The following is an 18,556-nucleotide window of genomic DNA, read 5'->3' on the forward strand; positions in this document are numbered from 1 at the left end:
GTTTCTTAAAACTCAAATCAGAGTTATTCTTCAAGATGCAACGAGAGTGGGCTGGGTTTTTTTTTCACAGATTGTTTTGCTCCTGCCGTCAGGTCATACTGACAGTGTTAACAAATATCACCCAAAAAGTATAGATTTTTTTTCATATACAGTCAAACCTCAGTTTTCATCCATAATCCGTTCCAGAAGGCTGTTCGAAAACCGAAACCACGCTCTTTTTAAAAAAAAAAAAGTTTATTGAACACGTCTGCTCACAATGGAAAGCGACACGAGGAAGCGTCACTTCCTCGTCTACCCGAGGAAGCGTCATTTCCTCATGTAAGGAAGGCGAAAGGAGTCAAGTGGTGCATTCAAGTGCGCTCAGTTTGTTCGAGAACCGAAATTTGTTTGTCATCCGAGGCAGAAAAACTCGAAATTTTTGGTCGAAAACCGAATTGGTCGAGAACCGAGACGTTCGAAAACCGAGGTTTGACTGTATACATTGCGAAGTCTGCATTTAAAACAGCAATAGACATTTACTTAAGCCCTTTAATAACGTAAAGGGGAATAACTAACACCTGCTCTTAAAGTGCACTCCACAGGTTCCCACATTCACAGTCATCGAATGAGGGCCGGTGCTGTTATTGGGGACGACACAGACTGAAACAGGAAGGAATGTCTGTCCGCCAGTGGCTAGCTGCAGGTGCAAAACATCGTTAAGAGAGGTGTTCCTTCCCAAGGTCACAGCTCTAACTACTGTTCCTTCGGAAACTACAAGGCCGCGGCATACTTTCCTAACCCTTTCACCTCAGCTGCTTCACCAAACACCTGCCTAATTTGTCCCGTCATTTCAAATAAACGTATGTACACTCTTCTGCTTATCACACACATACTGTACATTCTCAACTCATGAGCTCACTCGGTTGCTGTGTAAATTGGATGAAGCCAGAGAGTTTCATGGCCAGGGTGTGTTGTGACAGTGTGAAAGGCACAGGAAGGAAAGTCTGCGCTTCCTCTGATGCTCCTGCTGCTGTCGACCCGGAGAGATAAGAACACACATGCATGCATGGATGCACACACAGCCACAAACTATACAATCACAGCGCAGAGACTCACTGTCGGCACTAACACCCCCATCTCCCTTTACAACCCCCACCACCACAACTACCAGATCAGATTCCTGTGGCCTCAATACACCTCCGCCTCACACGATTTGGATACCTTCGTGTCTTAATTGACACTCACAAGTCCAACGCAAAGTGTTTGAACTGTCAGTGTGAGACGAATATTGGTGGCTGACAGGGCTAAGTAAGCAAATAATCACTGCTCAAATTAACACCCAACGGGTGGTGGGTTAGTGATACAAAGCAATCCTGCTCTGGAAAACAAAAACAAAATAAACAAAAACATCTCAACTGTAATAAAGAAAACAAGGCCACACACTTTATTCAAAATAGATAAACAACTTCTTCAAGAGTGTGTATTCTATGCTTAGCCGGAAAAAAAAAAACCTTACTGAGTGTCTCTCTTTTGTTTGAGTGTGTGTGTGTGTGTGTGTGTGTGTGTATGTGTGTGTGTGTGTGTGTGTGTGTGTGTGTGTGTGTGTGTGTGTGTGTGTGTGTGTGTGTGTGCGTACGTGTGTACGCGCTGCTGTAAGGCCCTCTATCTGATGATGCCCTTCTAATCCTCAAAGTGATGTGTCATGAATATGGAGTTTAAAACACAAATCCCCAGGGCTACACTGGCTATAGATAGCTCGCACACACACCGAATGCTCTTCTTCACAGCGAACACTCCCAATGCTGACCCTTGTGACGTCACAGGGCTGGAACACAGAAATGTCACTCGAAGGTGATGATGATGAAGGGTTTCAATGGAAGAAAGGAAGATATGGTAAATCGTGTTTATGCGCAACATCGGTTACAAATAATTTTAATTTCAATTTAGCCATCACTCTCATGAGCAATGACAATGTAGTCATGTAACCAAATACAGTGACGTCTTCCGAAACATTTGACTTGACTTTGAAATAAGTCAATTTTCCAAGCTCCTTTTGCATTGACCTATGAACAAAAGTTGGTTGTGGCAATCAAATCACCTCAATGCAAAAATTACCACAGATGGGCTAACGAAAAGTTCCGCCATGGTAGTGCCATAAAACTTTAGGCACCAGATATTTGCACACAAACATTGCAACTCGACCATATGACAATCCTCAAAGTCAGCGACAGTATTCTTTATGTAATGATGATTTTACCACAGCTTACAGCATACAGTAATTTGAGAGTCTTTTTAGTTTGTGTCGTTTATGTGTGTGTATAATACTGTCATGATCCTGTCCTGTTTGTTTTTCAGTGTCTGGCAGAGGAGTGGAGGGCGTTCCCTCATGAGCCGCACCTGACACTAAACAGGCCTCTTTACCAGCTACCTCTGTACACTTCACAGACAATTAACTATTGGATTATTAAGCCTTGCTCACGACTGTGTTCCCAAGTGCTTCGATTTTCTAGCCATTCTTGATTTTTGCCTCATAGTTTTGCCACATAGTTCATTGTTTCTCTCGTTAGTATGTTTTCATTACTGGGTAGCCTTGGTTTGTATTCTCGTGTTTTGGATCCTCTTGTCCTTTTATTTGACAAGCAATTTACATTTTCTCGTTCCTTCGCCTTTGGCAAGCGCTTTTGGTCTGTTTCGCATTCTCCTGGATCTTTAACAGTGTCTTGAGTTGTACTTTGTCAGTCTTGTGTTTTGTTAATAAACGTTTTTGTACCTAGATCTTATTCTTTGTCTATGTTTGTGGGCTCCACTCCTATCCGGATTATTCCGGACACTTAACATATACTGCGCCCTCAGAGGAGTCGCAGTAGGTGAATCATGATGCACATGCAGTTTAGTATTAAATTGGATTCCATGTTTTTATAAAGTGCAGACTATGCCGATGTATCCTTCAAAAGCAATAAGGATGAAGCAATGGTGGCAAAATGTTTCACAAATAGTGAAATGTTGAGTAGTAGTAAATCTATAATATTGCAAGACCCAGTATATTCTATTACAATACAAATACTGTGGTGCCTTGAGTTACGAACGACTTGGACGGTTTTTAGCGATACGAAAGTTAAACGGATTAATGGCATTTTCATTCATTTTCAATTGAAATAGATGATGCTACATACGACTGTTTTGAGTATGGTCAGACAAAACAAATTAATGTTTATTGTACTGAGACTTTCTTGGGATTTCCTGTTCAGATTGTTTTTTTTTTAATTTAACCAAAATATAAAATATGGCAATAAACCTGAATTGCCCTTGAGCGCCAAACCATTGTGGCCCCAAAAGTCATGTGATTGCAATTAAGTTGTGCTGTGTCACAAAAGATAAATTACCATCTTGTGTAAATTTGCTTGTGTGTAAACGTGCAGCACGTTTTGGCAAGAGGACCCAGTGGTTCTGGAAGCTCTTTAGTTTTAATTGAAAGCAGTACACTGGAAGTGTGTGTTCCTCTGGTTATTATGGTTGAGAACACACACGTACAGTATAGGTGATAAAAGTAGTAAGTGAAATTGCAATGTCGGTCTTAGTTTGACACACACACACACACACACACACACACACACACACACACACACACACGCACATGCGCACACACCCGAGCACACACAAAGGTGTGCCAGCCCATGTGGCTCGGGGATAGTAAAGGGAACAGCCAGCAACACGTCTCCTGTGCATGCTCTCGAGCCAGGCGAGCCAAAGGAATGCACATCCCTCTGGATCACTTCTCTCTTTATCTGCCTTTTTTCTCTTTTTTTGTTTCCTCTCTGAGTCTGTTTGTCAATCGCTGTCTTCTGCTGCTCGGTTCTGAAGCCTCGCAAGTGAAAGGGCCTCTGTTGACTAAAGAGGTAGTGTTGGCATCCCAGTGTGTATTTGTGTGTTCCTAGTGTGCCAAAGGAACCAGTTTGATGAGTTTGCCCTTGGGACCGAGGGAGGAAGCGAAGGCAAAGCAGAGGGGAAGTGGCTTGGAATGAGGGAGGAGGTGTAAGGATGAAAATAAAAAGCAAAGCGATGAAGGTGGAGAGGCAATCCTTTGCATTTAATCACCGCACGTGACCGTGCGTGCGTCTCCCTTTCTCCTCTGTCTTTGCGGGCCGCCTGCGTTCTCTCCGGGGTACAGCGTGGCGCTCTGTGAGGCCTGCAGCGGTGTTGCGTACGGGCCCGGATTTGGAGCATGGCTGCTCTCAGGTTAAGCGGGATCCAGCCCCCTGAGGGCTGGTGCGGAGGGAGTGGAGGTGGCATGAGGGGAACAGCCGAGCAGGCGCAGCAACACAATTCTGGATCACCTTCAAAGGGCTCCGATCCCAACGGAGGGACTGGATTCCTCTGTGGGGGGGAGTGGGGGGAAAAGGGGGAGGGAGTGACGGGAGACTCAGAAGACAAGAGACGAGGGGAATCTGTGGAAAATGATTCAGGTTATAACTTCTCGCCCACTCCTTTCCACCCTCCCTCTGTTTCCCGCTCCGTGGCGTGCATGCACTTGCCCTCCATGCAGCAGGCTATGGAGATGATCCATCTGCGAGGAGACACAAGCAAATGTGGCCTGTACAAAGGCATCGTTGTGCTTCTTAGTTGTGGCCCTGTGTGCATGTAGGCCAGTGTGTGTGCGCGCGTGTGTGTGTGTGTGTGTGTGTGTGTGTGTGTGTGTGTGTGTGTGTGTGTGTGTGTGTGTGTGTGTGTGTGTGTGTGTGTGTGTGTGTGTGTGTGTGTGTGTGTGTGTGTGTGTGTGTGTGTGTGTGTGTGTGTGTGGAGGGGTGGGGGGTGGGGGGCAAGTTTGAGTAGGACACCCCTCACCTTCCAGTGTCTGCGAAGGCATGCACAGTCACTCTCCAAAATGCCCCTCAAACTTCCAAGGGACAATTGCAAATCATCCACTCCCGGCGTGTCACTTGTATGTACATTTCAACTTGCGCTTGAATGCTAAAAACCAACATAAATAAAATTTCATGTACTTGCCGCGTCTTAACTTTTGATAGTGAGTTTGAGGGCAGAACTTTTGAAGCTTGTGACACTGCGTGCGCATTAGAGACAGACTTTCATCCTGAGTGTGGGTCAGCAGTTTGTTTAGCATCAATTAGAGGCTCTGTGTTCCTCAACGCAAGCGTGAAGGGAGAATTAACGTGCAGTGGCACATTCCCACCAGCATAGAACACACACTGCACCTCAGCTGGAACCTTCCTGCACGAATCCCTATGCGCCGGTGCACATGTGGATAAAATACCGACTGTATGTAGAATCATCCTTTAAATTCAAGCACTTTTTGTTTTTTACCCCTTCACTGTCTTCTCTTTGCTTTCCTCCCTCCTCTGTCAAGGACTATGGTCTGACCGCAACCATTTCCCTTTGACGCGCAACACACAGCGCATAGTTTCCATCAAACATGCATTTAACGGGAGAGACGATACATAGATTCTGGACAGTGAAGTAAAGACAACACAGACTCAAGGTTTCCTGTTCTGCTCACAAAGTCTGAAAAGCACATGTTCACTGGCTCGACTCTTTAAACCGTCTCATTGAAGACCATTCCAATACTGGGCTTTATTTAGAAACTTGTCTCGGTAACACCAAAGAAATAATGCTGTCAAAGTCACATGAGCGAAGGCTGATGCATTGGTATTGTCATGGCCTATCTGTCAGATGACAAAGGTTGTATTTGTCGGTAGGTAGGTTTGATTCACTTATCTTTTCAACCAAGCAGTCATTTCAAAATCATCACAAAAACGAAAGCTAGGTTGAAACGAACTCTTATTGTGCCTATACGCCCTTCAAAACTTTTACAAAACAAAAACAATCATCAAGAAAACCTCAAGGCCCCAACGCAAACTAGCTTCAACATCCTAAGGAGCAAAGCTAAAAATGTAAATCTTTTTTTTGTTGTTTTTTTGTGCTGGTCCTGTCATCCACGGTTTTAAATGACCGCTGATTGATCAATCGGAATAAGAACAATGAACTTTTAAAAAATGATGTCTGATGAACATAATGGCCAAAATAAATACAGAATTGTTCAGACACACATTTCAAATCCTGTACTTGATTCCTCACACTTCTCAAGACGATTAGTTCCAGCAAGTTGGTCAGCTGCCGAATTTTATTTCTGACATGAGAAGGAGTCCAGATGATCAGCGTGCAGCATTCTCATTGCATGTTTGATGTGAAAAGAAAAGATTTACAGCATCCGAAGTGCACCAGCAGAAGGGAGTGAACCGGGCTGAACTCAACCCAAATGCCCTAAAGACATGTTGGACATTTGCCAGCTTGCAGATTGCACATACCTTCATGAGTAGATTCAGAAGTGTATCAATATTACACTCATCGAAAACATGCTAAATGTCTCAAACCAAAGTAAGAACCATCTCCCAATGGTATTGAGGCATCACCGCATACAGGCTTGTCAGTAAAACCTTTGTTTTATTTCTATACATGACTACAAACCCATGAAAGATGTATCTCGATCACGCTCGTGCAACATTATTGTGTTAGAAGTGATTAGAACATGCCTAACCCTCTTAGGGATTACTGGCTTGAATCCAGAGCCAGGAAATGCACCACATACAGGCAGCACTTGACCATAATCCCACTGTTTGGCACTTTGATATGTCTTTGCCCTTTTTTCCACTCACTGCATATCTGTCAACGTTCTTTTTGCCTCTCGCGCACATTTTGACTGTTGACAGGATGCCGAAGAGAGAGGTTTCTCGACTTTGCCAAGGTAGGCCCCCACTTCCCCACTCTCATTTGCAGCCAGGCTCTGTGTTCACTAAATGAGTGAGATGAGTGTGGTTTACCCGTCGCTGGGGTGTAAGGTGCACTCAGCACTGCTCTGACATGTCTGTGCCAAAGCCCAGCAGGGGTGTAATTACCTGAGACTGGGTCAGCACTTTATCCAGGGTAAAAATACTTCCCTACGTGTAGGAGACAGCACTGTGCCTTGCAGAGGGAATCCTGTGGCACCTTTCGTGCTCAAGCGCTCATCGCTGCTGGTAAATGTGCTGTCTTTGATCTGAAATAAAGCTTTGCACCACGATCAGTCGGCTTCTTGAGTCGCAGACAAAACATTTCCACCTTCGACTTCTTCGACATGCAATGGTCTGACCTAGAAAAGTCAAGACGGGCGGTGTTCCGCTCTCCAACTTGAACTGCGGCTACCTCTTGAGTCCAGTACCTTTCCATGCTCCCGTTCCACCCTTTCGCACCACATCTGTCTTTCTGCCCTCTGAGTTAAGGACAGTTAGGGCCAAGCAGACACGCAGAGGACAGCTTTGCACCAATCAGGACGCAGAGACAGCTTGTCTCAATTAAATGGTATGTGCTTATGCCGCAAATCACAGACACATGTTTCTCCTCTCTCCTCCCGCCCTGTGGCTGTTGCCTCGCGTCTCCGCTACCTAATGCAGCGTAATCACCCTCATTACCTAATGAGACCCTACTGTGCACACACATCCCCTGACTCTCCCCTTCGCCATTTCACTCATTTTACCGACACAGTAAATGGCACCCACACGCCCTCAAATAAATGAACAACTCTGAAACTTAGTATGTAGCAAACTATCAACAGTATAGCTTGCTGGGAGAAAAAAAAATTAAATAATACGACACTGTAAGACCTCTAATAGCACAATAATAGCATTGTAGTGTGCATTATCAACAGGACAGTGAGCAATGCATTAAGCCGGCATGCTGCTAGGGAGGGGAGAGCTCCCTCATTAGCTCCCTTCAATGTATCTACTTCCTCTAATCTCTTACAATAACATAATCTCTTTAAAAGTGCTGCAGCTCAAGTCCAATCTGCCTAAAACCTGACACGTGATGAAGGTCAATCCCCAGTAAACCTTAAACGACTGCGTCCCAACAACGCCATTCTCCCGCCGTCAGTCTGAAGTATCGTCTCATGTGGCTTGAATGTTTCTGTTAAATACTGTGCAGGAATCTGAAGACTGCCTCAAGAGTAAATGTTATCAGCAATCTTCTACTAACATGTATTTCCTCGCAGATATAACACGCATCACTGCCAACCTTTTTAATTTGAGCCTGGCCTGGCTCCCGAGCAGGCCTCTGATCCCAGAGCAGTTTCGATCCCTTTCACAGCCTCCATTCCATCACGGTGCAGTTGTAGAACAGAGTCCTGCTCTCTTTTTTTTTTTTTTATGTTTTTCCATCGTGTCTCTTGCCTCCAAACCACTTACAGATGTTGGCAGCAGGGAGCGTTGTGGCAACTCCAAACGAGGAAATCTAAATAGAGATCAGGCTGTAAAATATAGAAGGCCCACAGAAAGAGAAAACAAGAGGAGCAGATTTGAAAGAGTCAGAAAGAAAGCTGAGCATTAATAGAGAATTGATGTCGAGAAAGGGGTGCATGTTTGCATTCAGAGCTGGAATTTCAGGGCAGCATGTTTTCATTTTAGTTGTTGGACTTTGATATATCCATCCATCCATCCATCCATTTTCTGATCTGCTTATCCTCACAAGTGTCGCGCTGGAGTCTATCCTAGCCGTCTTTGGGCAGTAGGCAATATATTTTTTTTTTTCATTTCGTTTCAAATCACAATTCCAAAAAGCTGACAAATAAATTCAAATGGCGTTGATGGACGGTTTTAACTTGAAAGAAGCGTCCCCATATCTGAAGAGTTGCCTGTTAGCAGGAGTCTGGGTAATCTTTAGACAACTACTGAAGCTTTTCAAAGGTTGATAATGAATTGTATTAAAATTCAACATGCATGCTTAAAGACCACCACTTCCTTTTCTCTTCTCCACTCAGTGGGCCCTTGGCAAGTTTTTCTATGAAAATAGCAGGCAATGTCATGTGAGAATAACACCCGCCAACTGAACATTACCAAGGCCCTTACTGTAAAACTATTGGTCGGGTCGAAGGTATAAAGTCCGCCAGATATCACCCTCCACTATCCTAACAGGAAGTTGCCTTGTCCTGATGGATAAGGGGAGGATGTGTGTTGAAATGGCATGTCCTGCTCTGAGCCCGGGGTCTACTGCGGCTAAAGCCTGTGTGGGAGTGAGCAAGGAGGGAGTGGAAGCGCGTTCGCTAACGCCCCACTCGCCGCTTGGTGACTGTAAAAATGACTGACCCTTCTAGCGCCTGCTCCCGTCTCCCCCCTGCACTTTATTTATTAATGGATCCATTCAATTATTTACCTCCCAGGCGAGGGACGTTCGACAGGGCAGAGGTTGGCACACATGCACGCAGAACACACTGTGTTCACATGAGCCATGTGTTCTGTGTTTGGAACGGATGAGTAAGAGATGAGAAATGTGTCGTAAAATTAAGGATCTTGTTCTATAACATTTTGAATTTTTGGTACCACTCCTACATAAGGTCATCCAAATCTCAAACACTTACTGTACTTTAACAACATCACAAATCATGTTAAAATAAATGACCCATGATCACGTTCAAATCCAAAAGCTAATTATTTGCGATGTTCTGTAAATTTCTTTGTATTGAGGACAGTGTTAACCACCACCATGGACTTTGCGTGTGGCCTGAATTGATGCACTGTGACCACTTCATTTTCAAGTGAAGTGTCTTTTCTGTTCAAGCATATTATTGACCACGTGGTGTCTTCTCTTATCTTCCCCTGCTGGCCTCAACCACACGGCGGCCAGATGAGGATTAATCCCACCCGGAATAATGTTTCACATCCCGGAAGCAGAGGTGTATGGGAGGGTCACTTTTATCGACTTGCTGTGGCCATATGTGTCTATCATAGCTACTATGGTGTTGTTACGACCAAGAAAGTACAAATGCATTGCAAAAGAGGGACTGCAGTGGCTCAAATGAGGAGAGATAGAAATCTTTTGACATCATGCATCAAGTAAAACGTGAGCACGAAACATTTATGTTGTTTTGGGAAGAGTCTGAATGCGTTTGATGTGACATTTTTGGAGTGCATCAGTGCGAGGATTTAGTTTCAGTTTAATTCAAACATAATATTCAGTGCATGAACGTTAAGTATACAGTTGGAAATGCCTTCATATAAAAGTCCAAGCTAAATTGAACTTGGTGTTCACAAGCACTTTGGTCATTTTGTGTTTGCAGTAAAGCCACTACGACCTCCCACTGGTGCACGAGTCCCCGCTGAAGGGGTGCAGGGGAGTTGAAAGTTACCACAAACTGAAGAAAGATGATTATGAATTCCGCGGTTCAGTGCAGGCCGGAAGATCTGGGAGAAGGAAGCCTGCACCGTTGTGGGAGTGGACATTGCAGGCTTCAATCATGGCCAATGACGTGCACTGATTGTGCACTAGAGTCTCAACGTGGCGGAAAAAAACATCTGCTCCGTGAAGTGGGCACTTAGAGACGGCACCCCACCCCGATCGTTTGGTGCCCACCCACCCATAACGGTGCCGCTAATGCGATGATTTAAAAAATAATAATACAATGATTCAGAGGGTAATTTGAACCCTACTCTTCACATATTTATGAATGAAATATGTTGTGTGAGATCAGCTGTCCACCCAGGGCCAGTGGTAGATGTAGTCAGAGCAGGCATCAGGTTTAGGTTGACTCTCTGCCATCAAATTGTCTCTGCTATGCCGGTCCGCCTAGTTTGGCAGAGAGCGGTCGGCAAATTAGCATACGTGTGCAGCAAGCCTTGCACTCCTAGAAAATTTGGATCCACTGGCATTTGTGCCACAACGCAGGTGCACTGTCAACAAAAAGCGAGTCCTGAAGGGCAATTAAGAGGTTTCAAAGAACCTAACATGCATGACCTTGGAATGTGGGAGGGAAAGGCAAATATGCAAACGCCCCAATGGAAGGCCGCAGCCCTACACATGGATGCTCTGCACCAAGGTTATCATCATGAAAATGAAAACCAACCAAATAACGAAAAATAAAACTAAAAAAATATTTTTCATTGATGATATAAAATGAACACAAAAATGCTTTAGGGGGGGAAAAAAACTAATTAAAACGGCATTGTACAATTTATGGTCACAGAACTACCTAAATGACTAATGACTGTCGCAAAAATGTTTTTTGTTTTTGTCTTGGTAAGCTTTTTTGTGATTATTTCAAATGAAAAACACTCAGCTGTCGGTTTTCTGACAGTTGTACAGTTGCACCTCGATGTCGAAAATTGACATAACCCATTGACAATGAGGCCTAAAGTATAACAGCATAAGGGGTGTTCACATGGCACACATTTGCTCCGGGGCTGCACCGATGTATTTTGTTGCGATATATTTTACACCGGAGCAAATTTTGTGGAGCGTTCACACGTACAAAGCCCCTGAGCGTATTAGCACCGGCGCAGCGTCGGTGCAGCTCCACTTGCGTTCACACGGCAGTTTCTGCAGCGGAGCAAAACGACAGAAAACCAATGAGCTGTCGTGTGGGTTCTTTTTAAAACGTATCCACAACTCAAGCAACGACTGTACAGGCACGTCCTTCTCCTTCTCGGTCTCCGTGCCTTCTGCTCGAGACTGACCGCCCCCGAAAACGTAAATCAACGATGACTTCAATGACACTCAGAAAAGCAAAAATGTAATGCGCCAAACAGCAAAATCAAGAGAGGAAATCACAAAATAAATTCTATGGGGCACGGGGGGGTTGTGAACACACAACAAAGGAACAAACTACACAAACAACTCCGAGACAGTCCAGTCTCTTACAAAAGGAAAGATGACATTTGGAGACTATCCCCCCCGCGTTCTAGTTGAGATGGTATAACCCAAGAGGTGCTTTGCTACCGTTACCAGCCTCGTCTTGTGTCGTTATTAAACAAACACATGACGGAAGTCCGACAGAGCACAAAAGCAACGCATTCTCGCCGTACGTAATCAACTCTTCTCATGCGTAGCGAGGCTACTCCCCCCTCGCAGCCAGAGCAAATTTGCACGTGTGAACGCTCGACTGGCGCAGCCCCGGCGTAGCGCTGGAGCAAATCTTGCCGTGTGAACACCCCTATAGTGACGAAAGTGGCGAGAAAACGGCAGAGGCCAATTTGGGTTTTTTGATTATGATTACATCTCGGACAAAAGCAAATGCCTAGTCATGGAAGCAGGTCACTGTGACTGGTGATTAAACATGCAGAAATACCATCAACTGGAGAACGCACTGGTTAGCTGGTTATGGTCCGATGAAACCGAGGTTGAACTTTGTGGCCATATTTCCAAAAGGTATGTTGGGCACACACACAAGACTGCTCCTCACCAAAAGAACACACCTAGAGTGAAGCATAGTGGTGGCAGCATCATGCTTTGGGGCTGTTTTTCTTTTGCTGCGATTGGAACCTTATAGGCCATGTAGAGGGAATTATAAACAGTGTCAAATAGCAGTAAGTTTTATCACTTAATCTTCAGGCTTCTGCCAGGAAAAAAGTCAGGAAAAGCCCGCGAGAACAACTGAACTGTTGTAGGGTTAAGCAGGGAAACTTTGAATGGTGATAGGTGTGTGTTGACTCGCATGTCATGAGTTAAACTGTGGTAAATATGAACATGACCATATCCCCAATTATAAGATTGTTTGCACACTTGTGAAAATCATCACCTCATGTCAGTTTAATTTTGCGACCCAGCTCAAAAAGGTTTCCTTTTTTCAATGGAGTTGTACACTATAGGTCACATTAATAATGGAGTAATATTTGAAATTATTTCTCTTGGTCTCATTTTTTTATGTAACGAAACAGACTTTATTGATGATTATAATTTAATGTTAGTAAGTTAATATCCTTTTCATCTTGTTATGTTGTCTTTATCTTTTTTGAGTTTTTAATGAACAAAACTTACTGTGACTCTATTTAAACTCCCACCTGACAAATACATCATATTGCAAAAAACCAAAACCAAAACAAAAAAAAAACTGCAACTAAGCATTTTTACCAAAAACTAAAAAAAAAAAATAAAAAATAAAAAAACATTTTTAAAACTCTAATTAAAACTAACTGAATTCAGGGGGAAAAAAATCTAAACAACATAGAAACTGAAGTATAATGAAAACTCCAAACCTACCGTATTAGAATTTTTTGTTACTCTGCCCACTCATGTTAATCTCCAAAGGAATCATTTCGATTTGCAAGCAGAAAGCTCACTTAGACCGTTCTTGTGGTGGGGACCTGGACTGGTTCTCTTTGTGAGTGTTTACAGAAAAAATTAGAACCAGCAATTAAACTAACCACACGTGGACTCTGGGAATGCATATTGTACGATGAGCATCTTGCTAATTATGCAAGCGCCAAATGAGCTCATGCTGTTTGGAGACAGGGGTCAAACAGGGTGAAATACGCAAACATTAGCACAGCCAAGACTTGGGGAGTGGACGACCTCACGTTTTGAAAACTGGTCTGAAGAGTCTGGGCTCCCGTTAGCGGTGCGGCTGCCGCTGCTGCTGCTGAGGAGAGGATGAGGAGCCTGAATGCAGATAGGATCTCTGCAGGGGGGCATGAATGTGTGATCGGAGACTAAAATCATTACGAACGCCTGGTCACCGTGTCCTTGGCTCTTCCGCTGAGCTGAGACTTGTGCTCTTGTCTACTCTCCCCTGTCACCTTTGTTCATCTTTGCTCTTCTTCTACAGTTTCACAACATGGAGCGAAACTCTTCTGCTGGATCGTTCGCTTTTATGACGAAAATTGCAAAACCAGGTCGTGCGCGTCAGTGATACTGTTACCAAGTTGAGATATTACAATACATAATACAAATGAGTCGGAGGTGTTGTCATAATATATGTGACTGTGTGGAGAATATATATATATATATATATACACACATATATACACATATATATATATATATATATATATATATGAATTGAAAACAATCAAATCCAGTTGTTCAACTGTTTTGGTTTGGTGCGAATTGATTATGTTCGTTCCTTTCGTGCAACTGTTTTTCCCCCATCATGAGCGCTAACCCAAGATGGCGGAATGCATAGTTACGGCGGCGCATCATGACATCTATACCCATCATGTTGATGTCTGATGGCGTGCCCATAATGATGCTAGCATCAGCATCGTATGCCATCGCTACTGAGTCCTTATATAGTACATCCAACGCAAGATCTCTGGTCCATAAAACGAACACTGGAATTACAAGTAGCTGGAAATGACTATGTTCATGACTGAAGTGCTTTGTTTCTCATGGACTTGGTTTAATCTGAGGATATTTGATGCTCGCATGGAGTTAGCCCGCCCCCGTCATAAAAACTGGGAGAAATATAGCCCGACTAACGGTTCCAATTCCTAAAGCAGTTACCCGATTTGGGTGTACTGTAAATCTCCTCAAATGGAAGATGAAAGGAACATCTTGCTCGTTTCTTTTGAAATCCAGTGCGGTGGTGTTGAGAGTCAAAAAGATGACAATTGGGTGTGTTGATGTTCCTGAAAAAGTTAATGTACTTTATGCTTGAGGTGAGCTAACTCACACATAACTATCTTTAAGTAGAGAGTAATAGTCTTAGTTTATGTGCATCATACATGATAGACTTAGTTAACAAATTGAGCTGTTATTGATTCGAGTAACTATAGAATCGATGTTTGCTAACCTGTGGAATCAAGGCAAGTATTTTGAGGAAGAAAAACCTCATGGTAAACCAAAAAACATACATCAATATATTTTCTAATCCGCTTATCCTCACAAGAGTCGTTCTTGAGCCTATCCCAGCTGTCTTTGGGCAGTAGGCTGGGGACACCCTGAACTGGTGGCCAGACAATCGCAGGACACACAGAGACAAACAATCATTTCTGCTCATAATTACACCTGGAGATAATGTAGTGTTCTATTAACCTGCCATGCATGTTTTGGGAATTTGGGAGGAAGCCAGAGTACCCGGAGATAATCCACGCAGGCACAGGGAGAACGTGCAAACACCACACAGGAAGGCCGGAGTCGACTCTGTATAAGGGCGACGTGCTAACCATTCGACGAATAAACTACTAAAAAAAAAAAAAAAAAGTCTGCATACCGAATGAGCGACCTTGTCTCGGTTTTGTCACAAATGTACTTACTCAGTGTGAAATCTAGGCTTGTATAGTTGAACAACACAAAGCTGATTTACTTGCAGGGAACAATGACTTATTAGGTTGGATGAATGGCAACAGTGGGATATACGGTTTGGTCATCCAAATGAAAAGAAATATATTTATTATGCCTGCCACTATTATGTCACTGGCATAGATGGAAAAATAAAAATAAAAATGGAAATAATAATAATAATAATAATCATAATTTCAGCTTTCACTTTTAACTGCAAGACTAAATTGAGTGTTGTCAGCATCAGCATCAGCACATAGCAAACCAAAAAAACGGAAACACACACACACACACACACACGCACACACTCATATATATATATATATATATATATATAAGGTGCATATTCAGAAAGGACAACAAACCTTCCCCTTTTTCCTTCAGTGTTGATCACTCAACACTACGTGGAAGAGTGTGGGAACCCGTTTGTCCTGGTTCAGCCCATACAGCTGCACCACTGCCCTCAGACTGCAGAACCGGGACGGAGAATGTAAAACTACAGCCTCTCCGACTTCCCTTCTCGTCGTCCTAGCGAATGTGCAGACACGGGTCAGATAATACTCCGACACCAGGATATCACATCAAAACTTGCTACTTTTGCTGCTTTTTATCTACGTTATGTGCGCTGGTTGTGCGCGTGTTGAGAATTTCATGCAGTTGAATCACCACACATTCACGACAAAAAAAATGCACTCAGCAATGCGCGAATAATGTGTGTATGGCCTCACGTCACTTATAATTGTCATCAGTTTTAACAATAAAAATGGGCCACATATGATCGCATTCGTATCATCTCAGCAGGCGATGAGAAATAGGACCTTGGTTTTTTTTTCCCCTCCAACACACCAGGTTGAGCTTCTAAGTGTATTCAAAGCCATGCACAACCCCCAAAATGATTCCTCACCTCAATGTAAATCCAGGGGGTTGATTTTATTTTTCCTCTGTTGCAAGGTCAAGATCTCGCGGAGGTTTGTGCACAAGTCAGCAGAGGCCAGTAGCACGCACCACAAACGGCGCCCCGCACCCCCGACCCCCACCCGGCCCGACACATCCAGAAACACACCACGTGCAAGTTATGTGCGATAGCTGTGGAAAATCAAGTGTAGAATATTCAAAATTTCTTGTTTGTGACTACCGAATCATCACCGCTATAACTGCAGTTTATTGTAACGTGAATGCCTTAGGATATTAAAATGGCGCAATGATGACGATGTGCAAAAAAATCGAATTAAATAAATGACTTGCTATAGTACAAAGTCTGAGATGGAATATTGCCATTTCGATGACTTTAATAAGCAAAATAGGAAACAATTTCTTCCAAAAACAACCCCAAAATAAGACAAAACAGAAACCAGCCTGAATGGAACAGTTCAAATTTAAGTGTTTAACTATATTATTCATATAAACAGGATTGAAAATTGATCCCCAACATGACAAAGTACATGGCAATGCTGAAAACAAAACAACAACCCGCTGCTGCAGTTTCAGTTCGATTTCAACACAGTTGAATCAAGAAAACCAAAGATTGATAAATGCATGACTTTTCAACAATACTTTCAAATGCAAGCACCATGCTTATTCGATATGATCTGACAATCTGTTAATTTAAATCATTAAAATAAAAACTTTATGTAACTATGCATCTGGCCAGCAGAACCAGAATCATAAAATAATAATACAAACAAATCAAATCAGCACGTAATAACATATAAAATATTTTCATTTTGAGCATTTGCACCACCCGAATCCCCTTTTTTCCCTGGCCTGCAGAAAAAAAATCAGGAAAACACAACAAGAATGACAAACTTTGCATCACGACATACCTAAATAAGAAATACGCTGCAATACAATCTATAAATCTTTGCTGCGCTAATGATGCTACAAGTGGCTGTCAATCGAAATTATTTTGATTATTTCTGTTCACAATCAACCAAATCACAAGGTAAAGGGGGTAGAAATATCACGTCATTTTTAAATATTATTGCCTGTCCAAATTCTCACCCTGAGTGTGTATGTTAATGAGTCAATAGACAATCGTGTAATCTGCGTCCCCCGAAAAGATAACGTCGTCATAAACTCCCGTCAATATTTATTTTTGCACTTCAATCTTAAAGCATCGAATTGTTTTCCCGGAGGGGGGGTCTGTGCAAATGTCAAAATGAAAACTTGCTCCCCAAAAAAATCATCATCCAAAAGTGCACTCGCCGCAAAGTTTGTTGTTGTTGTCGTCTCCAATTCAACAGCCAAACATGGAACAAAAGTGCACTCCTCTCTCAGTCAGTCCCGCAAATGAGAAATGATAATTGAACGTAAAAAATATAAATGAGAAACGTAACACAAAGAAAGAAAGAAGTTCAAACCAGCCTCCTCGATCTTGTGCAGTTTTGCGGTTGCGTAATATTTACAAGCCCAAATAATTCCCCCAGCCTTCCCCGCCGGCCGCGAGCATATGACGCTATACGATGCTGCACAGGCAGTCCTGCTGTTCTGTCCCCGCTGCTTTTCTCGATCCCTCCCCAAAAACTATATGGAGAAGCGCAGATCAACAACATGCTCTTATTAATATACAGGAGATAATGAAAGTACAAAATAGAAATTATTACCATACATGTCCAGCATGCAGGATTAATATTTAATGCATGTTTTCGTTTGTTTCTCTATATATTGGAATATAATAACCAAGCAGGCAAGAAATCAATGAGATGTTGCATAAAATGTCCTCCCCGGTGTCTGGCTAGTCGACAGATTTGCATAAAGTGGAGTCTTGCTTGTTTTTGTTTGTTTTGTTTTGTTTTTATTTTTTTGGGGGGGGGGGGATTCTCGACGCCAGGCCTCCTTGCTGAGCCTGCGTGCTCCACCATTTAACAGCAAGATTATGTGGTAAAAGCCTCAAGGAGGGCCACAGTTCATCTGGCGATTATTTTCTCGGAGGAGAGAATTGAAAAGTCTCATCAACGAGCAAGTCTAGTTTACAAAGACGCTGCCACGACACCTCGGTGGACGCCTGGATGGACACGTGATTACATGTGGATCTATTTGTCGCCCCGGAGTCCTAATCGGTTTCTTGTCAGTGTTGTCATCAGTCAATTTGTGTTCGGGGTGAATGCTGTCTCTCGGTCGTCCGTGGTCCTGGGAAAACAACTCACATGAAGAACTCTGGCGAGGAGGGGTTGTCGCTGGTCGAGCCCGCCTCGCGGAAGCCGCCGCTGGGCCCCGATCCAGAGCCGGCGAGTTTCTCGCACTTGAGTTTGTAGGCGTCCCTCTCCCTGGCCAGGCGGCTGATTTCTGCCTTGAGCTGCTCCACCTGGTTCATCAGCTGCGTCTTCTCGTTCTCCAGCACGTGCTTCTGCTGCACCCGCTTGAACCTGCACGACTGCGCGTAGCCGCGATTCTTCAGGGTCCTGCGCTTTTGTTTGAGGCGGATGACCTCGTCCTTGGTGAAGCCGCGCAGGTGTCTGTTGAGCTCCCGCACCGACATGGACACCAGCTGGTCGTCCGAGAAGCGCTCCTCCACGCTGAGCCCGCCGCCGCCGCCGCCGCCGCC

General features: G+C 43.6%; 1 protein-coding gene across 1 annotated transcript in view; it reads right to left on the minus strand.

Annotated features, from left to right (window-relative positions):
* Nucleotides 1-16,283: 16,283 nt before the first annotated feature.
* mafba (MAF bZIP transcription factor Ba) overlaps nt 16,284-18,556 on the minus strand; it is a 3,819-nt gene continuing 1,546 nt past the window's right edge. The window contains exon 3 of the mRNA XM_019868425.1: nt 16,284-18,556. Within this exon, the coding sequence (XP_019723984.1) occupies nt 18,155-18,556 (402 nt within the window). The 3' untranslated portion in view covers nt 16,284-18,154.

The sequence above is a fragment of the Hippocampus comes genome, unplaced genomic scaffold (assembly GCF_001891065.2).
Source record: "Hippocampus comes isolate QL1 unplaced genomic scaffold, H_comes_QL1_v1.1 scaffold41, whole genome shotgun sequence".
Classification (NCBI taxonomy): domain Eukaryota; kingdom Metazoa; phylum Chordata; class Actinopteri; order Syngnathiformes; family Syngnathidae; genus Hippocampus; species Hippocampus comes.